Here is a 21,621-nt window from a genome sequence, read left to right on the forward strand (position 1 = left end):
GAAAAACAACAGAGCAGGAATTAAAAACAAAATGCCACGTTAATACCAAAGAGGGGTGTTCAACCTGCCACCAGCCTGCCTTTAATATAGTTTCTGACACCACCCTTAAATGAGAAAAAATATAGTTAAGCAGAGAAATCTCAGTGCCTTCTGCTAGAAGTGCCTTGGAGCTCCCTTGGAGGCTTGAATGTTTGGTTTGCTTCATTTCCAAGCTTGTTTTTCTTTTAATTGTATGCGACTCAAGAGGTTATTGAGGCTGATGCTATTTATGCAAGCAGGAGTCAGATGCAGCTGAATGACCAGCTCTTTTTCTGTGCTTTAATGTTTAAAATGACTGACTACAGGCATTATTTAGAGCTAATGGGATAGATCTCATCTCACTCACACTGGAAGAAATCTGGTGTAACTCCATAGACTTCAAGGTCAGCCGAGATCGGAATCTAGGATACCATCTTCACAAATTCAATGCTTTTCAATTCTCTCGTCTTTACCTTTTCCAGCAGCTATAATCAGCACCTAAATAATTAAAATGGAACACAGCCTGGGGCAGGGCTCTCCTGTAAAGTTGTATCATTTTACTCTATTTTCACTCTATGGATCAGTTTACTTTACAGAGACACACAAGGTCCCCGAATACTTTAATTAAAGAGTCCATCCCAACGGTTTAAATCCCGCAGCGAGTCCTGGATCAGGCCCATAATGACCAGAACTGGGGCTGCAGAACCTGGTACCCTGCCAAGCTTACGGTGCTGGCGCATGGGTGATGCAAGGGAAAAGCTTTTACCCTCTGTACGGTGAAGTTCACGTAAGTAAAAATCACAGCACAAATGCAGATCATATGCAAAAAAATTACCATTATGACAGCTTTGTGTGCGTGAGTGGAACTATTATTTTATTTTATTTTATTGAAATGGAAAGGGTCTATTTACAGATTAGTACCAAAAGGGGAAACTCTTAATTTACTGCCTTCTCTCAATTCTTTCAGATGTAAATTAGAGTGCTATTAACCTTTAAACTGCTAGCAAAGTTTATACACTCTAGCAAGAACCTTTCTCTCTGCCAGCAGAGAGGAGGAGGGAAAACCCACCGTGCAAGAAGGAATACTCTGATTGTAGCATCTCTGAATCTGTTTTTCATTTTTTAAATCTGTTGACAAGTCCCCTCCTTCAAAATCACAGCTACTTCTCTGCAATCCTCCCACTGAATGCTGCTTGTCAGGGAGGGACAGCCCTGACAAAAAAAAAAAAAAAAAAGAGCTTCTTTACCTTTCCTTTTAACAATAGATTAATCTCTCTTTTGTTCTCTATGAGAACTAGGTGTCATATTTCAAAATGCGCTTTTAAAACAGGTATAATTAAACCTCTGCAAAAGGAGGGAGGCAGTGAAATTAGCAGCAAAAGTAGTAATAAAGGCATTTTAGAGCCTGTGTGAGCTGGAAGGTACTTCATCCCTCCCCCTCGCCGCACAGCTACAATTACATTCCGCAGTGGAAAAAAAAAAAGTAATTATAAAAATGAACTTTTCTTCAAAAAATGAGCACGTTGTAAAAAGATTACTCCTTTGAACATCCAAGCACTTCAAAAGAAGGATGAATTAGTGCTGACAACTCAATAAAGTAGCCATCAATTATTTAAAATGCGATGGCTCTTCTCATATAGCACTTCTGATTAGGAAAACATTTCAAAAACTAGAAATTAGAGTTATTCTTCCTAAATGAAATGGGCCCAGGCTTCAAATGCAAGGAAAAAAAAAAAAAAAGAATGTGACTTTCAATGAGCCTGGCAAGAACACAGGGAAGTTTCTTCTCTTGAAGCCATCTATAAAGTGTGTTGCATGAGATTGTGTTACAGGCTGGATTCAGGATTCATGAAGCAAACCAAGCAGAGGAAAGGGAAAAAATATCTGCGCTGTTGTGATAGAAAGATACAACCTTCAGCTAACGGGTGTAGAGCGTCAAAAAAAGCCAAACCAAGACTCCAAACTCTACCACTGCTGTGTTTTGAAAAAGCAAGTAATTAAACTTTCTTAGTGAAAAGACGGTTATGAAAGAAACTCCTGGAGGGCTGTTGGTGATGGAGTGATACGGATCTCCTTTAAATGAAGTTCATCAGACTTTGCCTTTGTCGGTACTCACAAGTGGATGCTAAGAGCCTCCTGGACACTGCGGCTATGGTCATCCATCACAGGAACAACCTCAGCGAAGTCAAAACACTGGTTTAAAATTGAAAAAACACCGCGGAAAAAAGGCAGCTGGAGGGAAAGAGGAAAGCTGGGTGAAGCGTCGCTTCTCCGGTAGCTGTATCTGAGGCTTCACGCTTACTTTTTGGAAGCACCCTTGGGTTAACGAGAAGGCCGGCTCTGCCTCCGCATCCCAGAGGCGTGCTCTCCTGCACGGATGCTGTACGCTTAATGAGGTTGCAAATGAGAAATGTGCAGCTCAAGCTTTAAACAAACAGAAGGGTGGCCAAGCTAAATGGCTTCTCCTCTGGACAGAAAGATAAGAGGGGCTGTTTCTGACACCAGCCATGTGGGCTCAGCCATGTGAGGCAAAATGAGGATTTATGAGCACAATACTACTGCTGAAAGAGCCTGTCTGGGCTGTTTTGGTAATTAAAATGATCAATCAAGGCCTGTGACTGAGGCTGGGGCAGATACATGTGGTTTACTCCCAACTTCTGAAAAAAACATGACCGCAAGAAGAAAAAAATAAAAATAAAATAACTTACAAGGAAGTTTTAGTGGTTTTACCAGTCTAGCAATTACTCAAACTGCCACTGAAAAACAGCTGCAAAGTCCAGGGTGAGGATGAACACTGTAAATGCCATGACAGCAAAGGTCCCTTAAAAGGGTTAATCCTGCAAGATATGGATGCTCCTCTGCATCTCACCGATGTCAGCAGGAGCTGATGTGCTCAGCGTCCCGGAGGCATTCCCAGCACCATGCTGGTGCATCTCCCACAGCCTCCCTCCGTGAATTGTTGCACACTCCTGTTGACTTCTAGCCAAGCCAGAAATCGTTGCATGCATGACGATTGCAGGATTTTAAAAAAAAATCCTATCAAAAAGAATGGGAAAGAATGAAGCAGACTATGCATGTAGTTTCTCCCACCACTGTAAAACCCCATATTAATTCAGGAGCAGAAGAAAGGGGATAAAAGCCCTACCAGCTCAATAGATACTGTGTCCATGGAGAGAGGATTAATCCAGGAGCTGTACAGGGAATTGCAATGACACAGACAGGACCTGCTAGTGAGATGTCAATCTTCAAGGCCAAGAAGACAGTGACAGCTACTTTTTATTTCTCTCTTTTTTCTAAATTTTTTTTTCTTTTTTTTCCATGCCAGCTCCAGCATGCAAGAATTGGAGTATGTTTCTCTTTCCACTTTGGCTTGAGTCCCACTTATCAGACTAATGACCAGAAAAAACAGAGAGAGACAAAAAAATTCACAGAGGCAAAGTCAACCTCTCCTCGCACCCGTTCCAGCTCCCAGGGTGACCTCGGGGGTTTAACGCACCTTCTGCTCCCTTAGAGCAGCCGATCCCCATGGATTTGTGTTGGCCATGCAGCTATCCGCCTCTTCCTTGACTGCCTGCTGCTCTTCCCATGGAGGCCAAAAACTGAGGATGCCTTTGATAGCCAGTAAAGTCAAACAGGTCTCAAAAAAGGCACCTCTTAGAAGATGGGATTGACAGAGTGCTAATGCAGTGCAGTCCCTGTCAGCAGATATGTCAGAAACCATTACTTCTCTCCTGCTTGTCTACCAAAAAATCCTGCTGCAGAAAGATCAAAAAAGACAGCAGTCCGTCTGCGCCCTCCAACCCACCCTGAAAACACAGTGTTTGACCCCATTCCAGCCAGGTTTCCCAGCACCAGCAGCTCTGGAGGTTGTGCTTTTCCAACCTGAAGCTGCTGGTTCCCAAGGATGTTCAGAGCAATGGTCATCATTTTTGCTCAAACCTGGAACTTAAGGTTGAAAACAGAGCTTTCCTGGCTCAGGTCATCTAAAATAACCCAGCAGACACAACCCTGAGCAAGCAAAGTTAATGATGTGAATTCACCCTGAAGTATTAGCTCTTGGACTGTAGGAATGACATGGGCTGATGCACTACAAAGACACAGATTGAGAGATACAGCTGTGTTAGAAAGGCAGTCTTTCAATAGCAAGTTTTACCAACTAAATTAAATTCTTGAAAAAAAAATTTAAGATTCACTAACCAAAAGCACAATGTAATTGCTAAGAGATACAAGACCGGGTGATCTCTTTTTATTAACTGGTCGGTTTTGCCCATAACATCTTTTGATTAGACTCATTGATACAAACCCTCCATACACACTTGCATCTCTAGTACTGTCAAGACCATTATGGCTAGACTGACCCTAGGGAGGTATATTTTAATAACACCAGACTAACTTAAAACAGAGATCAGCCTTAACAAGATGCAATCACAGGTAGAAGTGTGAAGGCCATGGATTAGTTATTCTGCTTCACACCTAAGGTGCCTTACACAGATGCAAGAGCTGCACTGTGTGTAGGCTTCACATTTCCAGAAGTAAAAATAATACATGATTTAAATGAAGACTCCTGGTCTGTTCCATATCTCATACATGTGACATAATAAGGAGCAGCAGCCAAAAATTGTGGCTATGAAGAAGCTCTCCAGCAGGAGAGCAGTGCAGAACCATTGCCCAGAGGATCTCCATCTCTGGAAGTTTTCAAGACCCACTGAGACAAAGCCATGACTGACCTGATCTGGTGTTGGCCAGACTTCGATTCTGGGCCAGAGCTTCAGGCAGATGAGACCAACTTCCAGAGGTCCCTTTCAACTAATGTAATTACGATACTATGATACTGGGTATGTAAATATTCAAAAAATGCTTATTAAAGACCTGAAAATAACAGTAACCCATCACTTACGAAGTTCAAATCCAACCTGCATTGGTACCAGTCAAAAATTCTGGTCATACGACAGATACTTGTTGAGGTGAACAAAACAAGCTGGTGGTCTCAGGTAGGACCATGATCAAAGACATTTTGCACCCAACTCTCACCTCCTTCAATCAAGACTTAGGCTTTTACTTTCCTCTGTGGTGCTAATTTCTAATAGAGCATGTTCCCGGTAGAGCAGCTGCGATTTTACCAGCTTGCAAAAAGTTTGCTTAAATAGGAGAGCGGTTCTCACATGTTCTAGATAGAAAACCACATACATGGCCGAGCCCAGCTTCGTGCTGAGCCTCAGGTCATGAGAGACGGGGAATATTAACCTGGATTCAGTGCTGAACAAACAAGGGTTATACAGAATCTGGCCGACTCTAATGCAGGATTGCACCCACCTATGGAAGAGATACCCAGCAACTGCAGGAATTAATAGGCTACAGAGACCTCAAACATGCAACTGTTTCCTTCAAGTCAAATGTGAGTCACATCTGTGGGATGGTTTGTGCAACCTCATTTTGCTTTTCCAGATCCGGAGAGGAAGAAAATAATTCTGCCTGCAAGGCGTGCTGCTTCAGTATGTCCATATGCAACATAAAACTGTCTCCTACCTAGGTTTTACTGAATGTGCAAGTTAAACTTGATTTTTAAAATAAATTGAAGCGCTGCCATAACAGTTTGCCTAAAGCTAGCAATTGCTTTTATGTAACTTAGAGCTCCACAATCAGCCTCAGTGGAGAACTTACAGATCTGCAGATGACTTACACGGGAGCCTTGTAAAAGCTTCCACAAAAGGCAGTAACCACAGTAAATGTTCCCCCCAGAGGAAAAATTATCTAAAGAAATATTGAAAGCAATAGGGAGATTCAGACTCCCACGGAGAGATAATTTTGTCTCTCATTTCAAACTGAAAAAGAAGAGTCAGCTAGAAATTCTGACACAGACTCAGTCAGTGGGTCTTAACCTCTTGACATATTGGTTGTACAATGGGAACAGATACACCACACAACAGATGAAAACATCTGCAAAGCACTTCATACTGTTTTAGACATCATGCCATTGCAAAAAAAAAACCCAACAAAAAGGACCAGAACCACAGGTGCTGCCTCAAAAGTCACACTTGTCCTTGAATGGGAAAAACTCAATTGATCAGCCATGCTCGCTCCTTAATGAACTTTCATTGTTGGAAGCCAGCCTGAAAAGACAACTAATTTGTTTACACTAATAATTAATAACATCTACTTGCTATCAAAGTATGTACCCATCACTACTGGTGAACCATTTAAACGCCACTCACTGTGACCATTCTTCTTCTTAATAACCAGTAATTTGACGGGAAGAAAACATGCCAAAGCCAGCAATGACGTCTCCTTGGAAAGTCACAAGTGAGTGACTTAGTGTGTGGGATAAGCAGTGCGGGCAATGGGATAATTAGCTCCAGCAAGTCATTATCCTGCAAACAGCTGCACACTCTGACTTTTTAAGGAGTTTTTCGCTGGATTTTCAGCCAGAAAACCATCATGCCCATCATCTGCACAATACTGCTGTAAGAAACAACGGTCGCACTGATGCTTTAAAGGAAAAATCCCACGCTGCTGCTGTAGAGTGGGAAGGTTGAAGCAACATGCACTTTTTTGTTGGATGGAGACAGGGCAACACATTTTTAAGGCCAGTATAAGTAGTGACCACCTAGCCAGAAAGATTTATCACCTCGACATGAATCATACAAGAACAGGCTATAAGAAGCTGTCGAGCTGCTTGTAGCCTAATTTAGTATTGATTTAAAACAATTACAGCCTGAAGTTTAATGCAGAATAATTTTGAGACAAATTAGTTTCATGGTTATTCAGTCACTCTTGAAAGGAAAAGGATTTACAATATTCTACATTTAAGGATGGAAGAATAGAAAACAAGACCATCCTCCCAGTCAAATGTAATATTTACAAAGGGCAGCTACAATTTTTTTTTTTAAAGCATAATCTTTACAGAAATGGATGATTCATCTGTGAGGACATGATGGCATAGGATGCTAGAAAACCTCTTATCTATAAGCTAATTCAGTTCAAACATGTGCTGATAGTTATCAAAAAGCAGCTATTATCAGCCTATGCAGTGGGAACTGATAAATTCTTGAGTCATGTTCAAATCACAGCACCGGCTCCTGCTGCAGAAGCTTCAGAAAGATCTTCAGGATAGCAAGGAGTGGGATGGGTGAACCATGAACCCCTCCCTGAATGACATAAGGCAGGAAAAAGTAACACAGCACCAGGAGAGAGGCGCAAGGCTCGTTCACGCTACACGCTGTATTTTTATCGTACCCATGAGGTGATGAGGGCAAAGATTTCAGGCTCCAGCACTGTCAATGCAGAAATAGCCTTTTTTTTCTTTTAATGTAAAATCAATAAAATTATTTTAGGGAGCTATTTGGATGACTTGGTTCAAAGAGGCAGCAATTTTTCTTCGCTTTCACAAAATTACCCTTCTATAATGTCGGGAACAGGCAGACCTTCTGACCATGTACATTTTGACCAAGAATAATTCCAGTTCAAAATGATTTCCATCCATCATGACAAACAAATTATAGGAACTGGATGAGAAAATTCCAAGCCATTCTGACTCTTCAACCCCAAATGATCTTTAAGAAAATATATTGATATTATAGAACGCATTTTCATAGCTACAAATGAAGCCACAATCCACAAAAATACATTATCGCATTAAGAATCCAAAACAAATTTGTAAGGTTAACAACCTCCACAGTCCTGCTCCAAAGCTTGTGTGATAATATTACCATAAAGTATTTTCAGCTCTCAATAAGGTCAGACGCCTGCGCAGGCTGGGTTTGGGTTCTCACTCACTTTAATTCTCATAAGAGAAAACAAAAGAAAGGCAAACAATACAAAACACAACACAGGATATACCTACTTATTTGCAGATCTCTCAAAATGAACTTCAAATAACATTTTCAACAGACTCCTCAGACCATGAATAAGTAGAATTTGGCTTTCTATTGTAACTCATTGTTTCAATCTTCAGATACTTTCCCTGTTGTGGAAGCCAAAACTGCCCTAAAATTTGTTCTTTTCAACGCTGTTCTGAAAATCAAGTCTTGGAAGACTTCTCTGTGTGTCATGGATTTGGCATATTTCTTTTTTCCTAGGCACTCGCAATGGTGAGGAATTACTGGCAGAGCCCCTCACTGCTGTGCTCCTGCCATTCCCGCTCAGCCAATGCATTCCGAGTTCTTGATCTACAAACCCCCTTCTGCTCTCATTAAAGTTGTTTTCAATACTCTGCTCTTGTTTCATGACCGTTCCTGCTCCATTTTTACTGTTACACCTTACATCTGATCGGCACTACTTTTGCAGCACCAAGGGAAAAAAAAAGACAAATAGCATCAAATCCACCTTCAGCTCACAAGAGAGCTCAATGTGAGATATTCAGACACAACGTGCTCTTGGGGCAATGCCCTGTTCTCACCTTACCTCGTGTGTGCTCAGTGAACGTTGAGGCTGAAACAATGTTTATGTTAGTAATTATTTACAATGGGTTGTATTCTTCCACTTTTTGGTTTTGATAACTGAGTTTCTGAGAAGGCTTGTAAAGCTTGGGAAGGAAATAGTTCAGGGATGCTACGCTGCTCCAAAACATCATTTTAACTCCTGGAGATTTTCTAAACCATGTAAAGAAACTTCTGGCCCCCTTCTAAGGAAGCTGTTTCCCTCTAAAGACTTCTGAAAACTCTCCGCTGGAATCTGATTTTGCTTTGCCTCTGAAAGAACCGTCCCATACCCACGGCACCCAGACAGGCATAGTGTTAGTGACTGTAAATACATGCAAAAATCCTAGCAATTTCCCCCAAATAATAACAATAATAGTAGTTATGACTATTATTAGATATAATTATAATATACAGATGTTTTACAGTTATAAACTAAGATAGAAAGCAGCTACATAAACCTTGGGAGATGCGTGCTACCTCCTAAGAACTTTGAAAATATAAAATCATCCCTGAAGAGATGATTTTATAGGTGAGAGGGAATAATTTAAAAGGATTTAAAGAGCTTGACCCAAATCACAGCAAGAGTCAGAGCTGAGCGTCAGTTCATAACTTTCAGTCCCATGCAACACATATAATTCAGAATTTTTGGGTGGGCTTCCATACTGTCCTGTTACCCATGTAGTTGGGATGTGAACTGTGCTTGTTGCCATTATCGCTACTCTGCATCAGTGCTCAAAAAAGCTGTTTCAGAAGAGACTTCTCATATAAATACTCTAACTTCAAAGCCAAATCTCTCAAATCTCTCTTATCTGGCCGAGGAAGCAATACAGCTGCCTCGCTGCAACAGCATCACATCAATCACAAACACGCTGCATTTGGGAGGCAGCAGACCTCATCTTTGCTCCTCCTGGTAGTTCGGCACGTGTATTTAGTCCGATTGCATGGCTCTACGATTTGCAAGTGTCCCCAGAACTTCTAAGAGAGGCACACATTATTGAAAATCTTGAAAATAAATTTCTATGATAGTGGTTTAAGACAGTCAGTAACAATTTATCACGATGGCTACAAGGTGCTTTAAAAATGGCACGTGCCAGGCAAGATGCAAAGATGCCGTTAGCTTGACATATGTAGCAAGAGAGACATACCTTCTGGCACAAGCAAAACGTAAGAGCCCATGTATACCTACATACCTGCATACAGAGATCAGAGGAGGAAAAACTATACTAACAGTGACACTGGAATAGATCGTAGTTACAGACTCAACATTGAGACAACTTTTGTGGGTCATAGCACCTAGAAACACAGAATGGTTTGGGTTGGAAGGGATCTGAAAGATATATCATCGAGTTCCAACCCCCCTGCCATGGGCAGGGACACCTTCCACTAGACCAGGTTGCTCAAGGATCCATCCAACCTGGCCTTGAACACTGCCAGGGATGGGGCATCCACAACCTTTCTGGGCAACCTGCTCCAGGGGTCTCACCACCCTCACAGTGAAGAACTTCTTCCTAATATCTAATCTAAATCTACTCTCTTTCAGTTCAAAGCCATTACCCCTTGTCCTATCACTACATGCCCTTGTAAAAAGTCCCTCTCCAGCTTTCCTGTAGGCCCCCCTTTAGGTATTGGAAGGCTGCTAGGTCTGCCTGGAGCCTTCCCTTCTCCAGGCTGAACAACCCCAACTCTCTCAACCTGTCCTCATAGGAGAGGTGCTCCAGCCCTCTGAACATCTTCGCAGCCCTCCTCTGGACCCACTCGAGCAGGTCCATGTCTTTCCCCATCGGATATATAACCAGGTCATGGCTAGACATGGACAGTAAGGGATGTATTGGCAGTTCACTCAGATCCTACCTGCAGAAGGGGCCGCTGCACACCTAGGATCTTCATGGTATCCGCATTAGCCAATATTTTCAGGGGATCAGATGCCTTTGTGACGCCTTCGATCTCTTTGTTGATCTCAGCCAGGACCTGATTGAGGAAGATGTTCTTGATGTACATGGTGAGGAATTCGCGGAGCGGACACTGCTTGGTTGGGCCAAGCTCCATGGCGTGCTCTATCTCCTGGATAAATCTGGAAAACAGAAGGGGAAGAATGCAATGTGGTTCAACCACGTAGTTACTGTAAATGTGTTAGCATTGCCTTTGCCATTCTTACACCTCAGAGCCAAGCACCAGCAGTGGGGGAATGACCATAGGCTGCAATGACATGGGCCATGAAGAGTAGAAAAGGTCTACAAAGTAGCCTTCAAAAAAAATACATTAAATGCCAACAACTGGTGAGACAAAGACTCAGCGGCTGGAGAAAAACAGACAAAATAGGGAATTGGTGAAAATCCACAATGCAGGCACGACTTGTGTTTATCTGTCCAAAAATCACTGACTGCTCTATTGGAGACATACTGGAAAGATGTCTTCTTAAAATTAAAACCCCATAAAAAATTTAGTATGTCAGAAATCCCTTTGAAAAGGCAAAGTTCTTTCTGCGGTTGGTCACTTGATTCCCAGGTTTCCCACCTCTAAACTGAACAGCAGTACATTCCAGCTCAAAGTCTAGAGATATCACTGAAAAAAGCAATGCATATGTATTATGCTGATGTCATACTGCATTATGTATGTCTGTATTATGCTATATTTTTATTATGTGTTATTGTTTCATCCTAGGATCCCATTCCTGCGTATGCAGAACGGCATGCCGATTCCGGGAATATTTTAACACAAAATGTTTGCCATCTCCTCCTGCAAAATATCTTTATCTCAGTGATGCCATCTGTTTAACACATAGGAGTTTCTTCTAGAAATTACCTCATCATTTCTTTAAGTTACATCCAAGGCAATGAAATCAGTCTTCCTTTCAAAATTGTATGTAACAAAATAATTAGGAATTGAGTATCTGGAGTCATAATGGACTGAGACATGCTGTCCAAAAGGGAGAACCGTGTATGGTGTTTACACAGCCCTCTTCATCGATGCACGCAAGTGCCTCGCAATCATTTATATTTTAATCCCACTCCTGGACAGGCTGGGATTGTTTTTATGTTTGTTTTACACAGCTGCAGCAGCAGAATCAAGTGTTTGACCTTGGATCTCCCAATATACATAGCAACACCCTCCGCACCCTGAAAGCTATCTCTTCTTCACTAGGAAATACTTTTTTGCATGAGACATCTCTAACAGTTCCAGTGCTGTTGGCATTTATTAGAGATGCCTTACCACTAACCATTTTCCTGAACACTTCAATGAGGTCTGCTTAATTGTCTGTAATTTTCTACCTCCACGTTCAGCACCCCAGAAGAGGCAGCTTCCCTTCAGAGGACTGACTGAGGAGTTCCTGTCAATTTTAGTAGCTTGATTTCTTTCAAATCTGAACAATTTGCTCCCTAAAGCCTCTGTGGTGTTGACTCCATCGGTCTGGAGTGACACGTTTGGGCCAATGCAGCTATTGCTTCTGTAGGGGGACCCATTCACAGTTAAAGTTTGGAGATTGCCTCTCCAAAGAGAGATGCTACATGGAGAGATGTGCAAAGGATGGCAGTTTTATTCCCTGGCTTTCACAGATCGATAATGTGAATCGGCTTTATCAAACAGGGAAACAGCGGAGTCATCTGGGAAGAGAGCAGAGAGACCACCACCGAGCTTATCTCTGAAATAACAGACCTAATGTCACCAGCTTCGAGTGACAACCGCTGATGTCCTTAAGGGAATGTTGTCAAGGTTGATGGGACCATATTAAACTAACTTACCGTATCTTTTCATGTCTGCCAATAAATTTGCCACTCTTTCTTTATAAGCTTATTTACACAGCACTTCTGATGCATAGAACTCACAAAAAAATGTGAATTAACTCTTACAATACCTGCACCGTGCAGTCAAATACCATTATACCTCTTTCAGATGGAAAGGAGAGGTAGAACAGCCTGAATTTGAAACAAGCAACTTTCAGTGAAGAGAACAACTTTTAAACACTTTAAAATCCAGCACACACTTAAAAATGGCTAAACCAACATAAATGGAAGAAAACTTTTAGAGGGAGAATGGCCACGTACAAACTAGCAGCAAATTATTAGAGCTCAGATGTGCTGACCTACAGCAACTCCTCATCCCACAATAGCTTGATGGTGTTTCTAAGTGTTTCCTATACCAGAGACTAAATTGCTTGCGCGAGGCTGTAGGAAAGGTCAGTGCTAGCAAAAGGTGTAATCAAGAATTTTTGGTTTCCAGTACCTAGCATTAATCACCATTTCAGATCTCTCCTAAAGACCTGTGCTTTAATCTCCAGCAAACTTTACCTTGATTAGAGAACCGAGTCCTGGTGGTTGACATGTTCTAATAGGCTTTAATTTCTTGGCATAGACAACACAACAGTGGTTCACTTACTACTGGTAAGAATCAAAAATATATCCCTATTTTACTTGATATGAACCATAAAGTAATCACAGATTACGAGAAAGCTGCTAGATAGCAATGTCTCTGCGAGAGGGGATTTTATGAGTGCTCAGCAACACTTGTGATAAAGAACAAATGGTCAAGAGCTTAGGAAAGCAGATTTAAACTTGATATCCGGAAAAAGTTATTAAGACTGAAACTGCATGGAGGACTAGAGGATATAGATGAGAGACCTTAAGTTTGAATGTTCAAGGATAGCTTGATTAAATGATAATGGTAATGAAAAATAGACAATTTCTGAAGTCTTCATTTAATCAAAAGATCTCTACCAAAGGAAATGGAAGTAGAGAAAAGGTAAAGAAAAACGTAGTATGGATGTCAGAGCATGTCTTACAGTAGGGAACAGCCTTAAGAGTTCATGAATCTGATACTCCAATGGTACAAGTACATTACCGCTTAGTACAGCCTAAAAGAAGGACAACTGGGATCTAATTTGCTATAATTTGCTATGGTTCAAAGATGACCTCGCAATGTTTTCACCAGCCAGGATGAGTCCCACATCTGCTCTGCAAATGGAGCACTCGAGGCAGCCACTGTGCAGCTCCAACCTTCATCCCACCAAGAGGAAAACCCCACTCACTGAGCACACGACCGGTGCACCCAAGCGAGCATCACGAGGCTCCAGATATCAACATACGGCGGATTTGCACCAAGAATCCTTCTAGCACGTTACATTGCAACAGTGACGCACGCTACGTGTTAAGTATTGGGAGGATTATTCAGAATGCCATTAAGAACAGATTAATCTAATGGCAAACATTCATTTTGTGTATTTCTTAAGACAATGAAGGATGCAAAGTCAAACACTGACAAGTTTGGAAAAGCAAGGATTGAAGTCGCTTGTGTCACCTTAGTTCGGCCTGCTGTGCATGACATCATGGTATAATTCTTAATTACACAATGGCACAGTATTGCTCTTATCAGCAGATCCTTGTCTTGTCCTTGGAAAAGGATGGTCGGCGTTCGGACAACGAATGTCACAGCGTTGGGGCTTTGCAACTCTGCTGCGTGACCGGAGTAAAACACACCAGCAGCCAACTGTCACTCATGTCAATCACGGTGACACCAAGTGAGACACATCTGCCACAAAGTCCCACGGGGCTGTCTGCACCTCTTCCGAGCTTCCTTCTTCCTGCCTTCTCATTTCTTCATATGACTCCCGTTTGTGGGAATTTGGCCACCAGTTCTCTTATTTCCCCTGGTTCCCAATACCACTCGTTCATCCTATGTTTCTCCTCTCTTCTTGGCACTTACATCAGGAAGCATCCTCCTCCAGGCAGCTGGAGCCCAACAGTTATGGGAACCCAAAAAACACCACAAGAGGAGGCGGACCTTGGCTCAGGAACCAGCACCTTTGCACGGTCCTTGCCCTTGGCTTGGTCCTGGTTAGCCATGGGCAGAATCGTGCCCAACAGGAACTTCAGGTGCTACGAACTGGAAGCCTCTTAGGAGTGTGTGAGCACTGCAGTTCTTCAAAGGTGTGTAACTAAGCCAAGTGTTGGTGTATTTTCAGAGGAATGGCAAAAAGGCGCAACCTTTAGACAACAGTTCTTACTGAGAAATGTGAAGATGCAAATTCCCAGCCAAAGAAAAGGTCACCAGAATTTGCCAACATGTACGATGTGCTTCTCATTCTCAGAAAGAACAAGTATTTTAGACACATTTTTCTAAAAAAATATCTAGCCCCAGTTGGCAATTAAAGACTAGCCAAATTACAAGAAACTGAAAATGAATTTTTTGAAATGGGAAGTATTGGGTGGCATTAAAGACCTAACAGATATTCTCTATTTTCTGCTTGGCAGACACATACACATATATTCACAGTCACACACTGTGCTATTTATTTATTTAAATTTCAAATGCTGCTGGTTAACTTATTCAAACATAATTCAGTCTTTATAAAGGAAAAAATGTTTAAGAGCATCTAAAAAAAAAAATTCTAAGAGTACTTTCAAAAAACGTTCCTGTGTTACTCATCCAAGCTATCCATGTAACTGTTAAGATGTCAGAAAAGCAATTTGACCCATGGCTATCCCAGAGATCAACGTTTATGTCTGCATGTGAGCCAGCGTACACAGTAAGAAATCACATTTTGGTCAATGACATGCTTATATAAAATGCATAAAAATCAAACTGGAGAAAACTTCTTGGCATTTGAATAAAGTGGAGCACCAGGGAACTTAGGTCTCGACATGATTCCTCAAATTGGTTTTGGACATACCTGCATGTGCGTAAACCCAAATGACTAAAGAAACCTCAATCAAAAAACATTGCGGTGGTGAAAGGCTGTGTCACTGAGCCCTTTTTATACCCTACTATTTTCTTTTTACTCTCCAAAGAGGGAAATTTGAGATATAGCTCACTGTAAAAAGGAGCCATAAAGAAGGCCTTGGAGGAACAGCTTTGATTCACTTTCCATTTGCTTTGATTATTCTACTCGAAAAAGAACCATTCAGTTGTAATTTAGTAGGGTTTCTGAAACAGTATCAACAACCACATTTAAAATCATCTCTCACTGGCACACAAAAACGGAAGAAAAACCTATAAAGGTTAACGTGCCGTGGGGTGTATTCTCTAAATGTGAGAGAATGAGCCACGTGGCACATTCAGGATTGAAAACTCCCCTATCGCTGAGCAATTACACCTATTTAACATAACCACCAAGTATGTCAGATCTGCAAAATGCAAAAATGCTTTCTCTGAATAAAAATGCAGAGTGAGGTGTGTCACCGGATTTTGGATAATGGCCACTGTAGATAGCTCTGGGAATTGCCTGAAATCCTAAAAAGGCTTGTAGGGATGTCACTGCTCTGAAGAACACTTTTATGAGATGTCTGGCCAGGATGGAGTTCTTGAAGAGAGCAGCCGGGATAAAAAACAGAAATCTGCATCTTATCCTGAATTCAGAACCTGCATTTTCAAAATGATGCACAATTTTTAACTTGCTTTATCCTTGTATGAAAGCATCTGAGGTGATTTGCGGCTGCAATTAAGCATTCCCCTTAGACAGAAAAGCACTTTCAGTAAAATGAAGTATCTTTTTGTAAATGACAGTCATTTGGATTAAAAAAGAAAAAAAGGCAAACCATTTCAGAAAATTTAATTCATTCTAACTCACAACTTAATTGGCTATGAGGACTGTCTTACCTAGGCTGAAAGTGTGTAATAAAACCCATAAAACCTAAAAAAGCTATATGGATTGATTTAGAAACTCACAACTCTCACCTTCCCAAGGCTTTCTTCTGTCTTCTTGTTATCAGATGTCTTCTAAAATATCATTAAAAGAAACTGAAGACATGTCATTGAAAGTGCGTAACGTCAACTACTCTTTTTCTTAATGATGATGATAATATTATCTGAAATTCCCTCCTCAAACAAATGAATGACAGCAGAAAAAATAAAATATTCCAAAACCTCATTAAGAAAATTTTTACAGACATTCAGACCAAATTTACATTTCAGCTTGTTTCATTTTGTATGATCTTAAACTGTTCTTTTCCCTCTATCTTAGTCATAAAACCTCCAAGTACCTGGAATGAACCTTTTGGTGAGCTTACACAAAGCAAGGAAATATTAAGGAAACATCAGAAATCCTTTGAACTGGATACTGGTTACCGACAGAACGGCAAGTCCCAAACTGGTTGCTCAGATTCAAGGAAATTAAGAGTTAAAATATCCAAGACTATAGGTTCGTGAAGGTCTGAAGACACATTCAAACCAAGTGAGACACCTGGAAGATCCCAGATTGTCCACTACGCATTCAGAAAGCCTTCCCACCTCAATGGCGGGTGTTTTGGGAGAGGGTCAACAGAAGGGACAGCCAAAGACGATGTTCTCCTGCCAAGCTCTTTGATAACCAACAAGGTACAGCTCTGATTCCTAATTTATCACCCTTGTGATAACATGGCCAGGCAAACAGGCTATTTCAACATCTATGTGCAATCAAACTGGTATGTATTTCAGTATATTCAGTTCACATAATGATCTAGTTGGAATAAAACCTACTTCTCATCCGTCCTGCAGTCTGGTCCATCCTCTGACTCCGCTATTCTCTGCCAAAGTAAGACCTAGCGATGGTCCCGTACCAAAAAGTACTGACTGTTACACACGTGCGGAATACAATAAAGGCAATTAAATTTTAAAAAGTCACTGAAGCACATAGACCAGAGATTGTTTGTTACTGAAGACCAATCAAATAGGTACTAAGGTAACAGAAAGCACATTATTTTGCATAAAAACTTGACTACAGAGAATTATTTTGGTTACATTATCAGTTATCCTAGGACTGATATTTCACTGAGGAGCACGCTGCTGATAAATACTGTGGCTATATGCAAGATAACAGAGATGCTTCTGTATGAAGTCAGTCCAAAGGGAGCTGTATGCAGGGGACAACAGGAGGAATAAAGGTTTAAGCTCTTCTCTAGGTGACCCCAAATGTGATTAAAGTTATAATTATCATAAAAAAGTGTAAACAGCTCTGGGACACTCAATGGAGATTTAGCTATGCTACATGCATTCAAAATCTTAGCAAAACCAGACAAAACCCCAGCAAATATCAGACAAAAAGCATTAATTTGCTGCTATTTTGAAATATTATATAGCCTAGAAAACGTCCAGCAAGGTAACAACTATGGAAAATGACTACTGTTAACAGAAAACACCAAATTTGGGCATTTTTCACTAAAATATTAAGGTTTCAGCTTAACACAAGTAACTGGCAGTACCAGCCAGACTGGTGTCTGCAACACCAAGCGAAGTTTGATGGGCTGTTTTGGGCAAATGGCCAGATTCTACTGTCAGTCCCCATCCCTTCAGTCCCTCCCCCATACAAACAGAAATCCTCAGTCAAAAAAATCTCAACTACATGCTATAGCTCTTCTGGTTAGTGTAAAGGCTTCTGAGTATGTCCCCATAGAGCTGACAGCTTTAGCGCTGAAAGATGAAAGAGTCCAGAACTACTTTTTTTAACAGTAGCTAAAAAATATGAGCTTTAAAGAATTGATTTCTGTGTTGTAGCTGCTCATCCATGAGATTGAGGTAAGAAATACCTCCTTCCCGTGCAGGTGTAATATAAAATAAGTATTTCGTTGCCCTTGAGGTACTACAAACACCACACACGCTCAGAAAAAAATTAAATTATAATTTAGCTATCATCTTGTGCTAAAAATATTGCTTATTTAATGCTCACCTGTCACCTGAAGAACACAACTTTCTGACTTAGTGCACCTATCTCAGGACAGACCAAGTGCAATTTCTTCTGATGTCTCCAGAGGGGAATATTGGACAGTATTTGGACCACAAGACATAGAGTCAGAACTAATTAGATCTAGAGCTTCATAATGTATAGAAATGCATATTTCGTATCCTACAGCGCAGATGTCTCTCACCGAGCCAGAACCACAAGCAGCAGCAGCAGAACCACAGTGGATTTCTGTTGGGGAGGATGAACCTTGGTGGCAAATTTTAACGTGCTAATTACAACCTTTTCAACTGCATAATTCGAACAGCACCCCACATTTCCATTCCCCTCCTCATGGTCTCAAAAGTGCTTTCATTTGCTTTTGGGGTTGCTGTTGTAGCTGAACATCTTCATTAACACCCACCAGCAAGGGCATGAATGAAAACATCCTTCTGCTCCGATCCAGCTGAGTGGAGGTGATGTGGGTGCACTGCCGCAAAGACGCTTCCTCGCTTTTCATTTTCATCTTGTCAGAGGTAAATCTCATCTATAGGAGTAATGATTTCCTCGATGAAGATGGCACAAGGTAATTCATGCTTCGCAAATATTAGCAAGACCCCGCACTGGAAGGTTTCTGGTGTGGGGTCGGACTGATGCTCACATCTCATGGTCTCTATCCTCTCGTCTCTTGCGAGGGCATGAGCGAGCTTTGAGAATCAGCTCCATTTCCAGCCACTGCCAAACCTCAGCTAATAGCCAGGCATGATTTTTCCAAAAGTGGTACATGTGAGTGAGGAACAACCTGGAGTTTTGTGACCCTCTTGGAGAAACTGAGTTTCAAAAGGAACAAAACGGCATAACTCTGAGTTGTTACTGTGAAATGATGGCTATGAAAGGTGTATCAACATCACAGTCCTGGGCAAAACATGGGAAAATATACCATACAGACCACTGGAACAGGGCTATGTTACTTAAGAAATAGAAACTGGGTAGATTTTGAGCCTAGTTGTAAATCTGTAAAGGCATTAATCTGCAGAGTTAAAAACCAATCCACTGACCTATGAATTTACAGCAGCGAAAATCTAACTTTATTCCTCTTCTATCTCTAGACACTGTTCTTGCTAAAATGTTATTTCCCTTTCTGCAGATGAAACAGAGCAATTACCAGCACCAAAAATCTGCATATAGCATTTATATGTCTGGAAGACCCACAAGCAGCTCCCTCTGCGAGCAGATGGGGTACAGCTGCTTCTCTTTGGAGGCAGGCAAAAGAAGAATAACTCAAGCGTGAATCACATCAGCTCGTTCTGTTAATGAGGACGCACCCAAAATACGAATCGTAAGTGCTACAGGGAGAGCAACACAAGCTAGAGCTGCGGCAGCAGTCACTGGTGGAGGTTTTGGGGATTTACCCCCCTCCCAAGGAGCTCTGCACATGATGCAACTGGTTAGCTTTAGACCAAGGTGGCATCTCTACGTGGTATGGAGAGATGGTCTCCGAGGTTGAGTTATGGTTATCAGCCGAGCTGTGATAAGTGATCAGACGTATCCTTATCCTTGTTGTGACCTGGAAGTAAAGCGTGACCCACGGCTTACTTGGCATCCAGAAAGGGCCAGGAACATGCGGTCGGTAGGCACTAAGTCATCGTCGCTTGGTTGTTGCAAACGTACACCAAGATATGGGATTCACTGTCAGTCCTCTCCTCACCTCACCCTGTCCTGATGCTGACAATCCTTGATCCGCCTTCCATACCGTTTTTCCACCCATGCTGCCTCTCAGTGATGAGGCTTAAAAAGTGATCAGTAGCGTTGCTCTAGTTTGCTTCGCATTGCATCATTTTTTATTACTGAGGCAGAATGACTGCTTGACGTTTTGATTATTCACAACAAGCAGCAAGCAAGTATCCTAACTATGAGTGAAAACATGGCCGGGACATGGCTGAACTCTGATGTGACCCTCAGCACCAACCTAAAACACATCCCAAAAGTGTATTTTAAGCATTAGAAGCATTTAACAAGCATGAGAAGGCAATGCTTACTAACAAACACTGAGTGAAGAGAAGACTTGCCTGTCTTCTACAACCAAAATGCAGCTGCTGTTCGGCCTCTTCATTTTTTTCTGAACTCCCAGCCCATAAATATACTGGAGGGATCTGGGCCTTTGGAGCGATTTATTTATCCTACAAGGTATACATCTCATCAGAGAAATCTATAAACGCACACCTTCTCCCTGAGAGCGCCTCGGTGTAAAGTGGAGAACGGTGGCTTCAGTACCTATAGCACAGTATGGAATGTTAAAGCAATGTACTGTCTGTGGCTCCTTGCAAGAGCCACCCCTTGGCGTTGGACCTTTCATCCCCCTGCGGCAGATTAATTCAGTTTGCTCCACATCTTTGCAGACGTCTTTTAGATCAAACCTGAAAACCCAGAGCTTTGTTCAGATCCTAAAGACCCTCCACAGCATACTTGTTAAAAGACGGGTTTTCACCTCGCAGCACCAAGACAAAAACCTCTTCAGATGTCACCGGTGAGCAGCGGGTTATGTTTGCTCCCCTCCACGAGGCTGCATTTCGGCGGAGCTGCATGTGTGTCTGTGCGCGCGCAGCTACACACACCAGCGTGAAATGCAGTCTCGCATCACCCCAACCTACACGGGTGCTTTTGAGAGCCGACTTCTACTTTTATTCCGCTCATCCCCTACAGACTCGTAACTACGCTATGAGGCCTCTGAGTTCATTTTGAGAACAAATATAAAGTAGCTTTATTCCCTATATGCCATGAACCTCCTTTTAATCCTTTTGAGCAGGTACAGGTTCTTTACAATGTGAACCTGGAAGCAGGGAACCTGTGGTTGAATGTTTTTGTCTCTTCCTAATTTATTGAGGAACTTTTTGGGGTTGTTTGGGCATAAAGAGCCCCAGTTTCCCCATTACTGCAACAAGCAATAAACGTTTGCAAAGCAAGAGATCCTCAAAACTGCAGAAGGGTACTGTATCGTTAAGATGCCAGCAAACCCCAACTGTGCACATCCAGGTAAGAGGAAGATGTAAAATGCTGCACCTCCAGCGAACGGGGACAGCAGAGCTGTGATGTGCAGCTCAGCAGCCACAGCAACACGCTTCACTTTCAGCCTGAAACACAGCTTTGATGAGCGACTACTTTACTATTCACCAGTGTAAAAAAAAACCAAATAAATTTTCTGTGTTTTAAATTTATACAGAACTGAGCAAACACAGCTCCTATAACCAGCCACATCTTTGCTCTTCTGAAGCTGCACCACCAAATCTCTCTGCTCCAGTCCCTGAAACTGTAAGCTTCCTGCCCAAAACTAGACCAACGTTGAGTAAAGCCTGCCAGTTCCCTCAAAGTTACAAGATTGCTTCATGATGGAGATGATAATCCAAAATGACCACTGAACTAAATTACCCACTGTCGATCCATTTGTAATTTAAATCCAATCCTGCAGAAGCCAGAAGATAAATGTACTAACCATGGTCAATCAATCTCTCTCTCTATAGAAGTTGTGTGATGTATTTATTTTACGTGAACCCAGGGCATGTC

At 41.8% G+C, this 21,621-nt stretch overlaps 1 protein-coding gene across 1 annotated transcript in view; it reads right to left on the bottom strand.

The window, feature by feature from the left end:
- The window catches only part of EXOC4 (exocyst complex component 4), a 404,410-nt gene that overhangs the window by 97,084 nt on the left and 285,705 nt on the right, over window positions 1-21,621 (bottom strand). Inside the window, exon 11 of the mRNA XM_075024592.1 lies at window positions 10,287-10,506. Coding sequence (XP_074880693.1) covers window positions 10,287-10,506 — 220 coding nt within the window. The remainder of the gene's footprint in view (window positions 1-10,286; window positions 10,507-21,621) is intronic.

Source organism: Buteo buteo, chromosome 4 (genome assembly GCF_964188355.1).
Source record: "Buteo buteo chromosome 4, bButBut1.hap1.1, whole genome shotgun sequence".
In the NCBI taxonomy this organism is placed as follows: domain Eukaryota; kingdom Metazoa; phylum Chordata; class Aves; order Accipitriformes; family Accipitridae; genus Buteo; species Buteo buteo.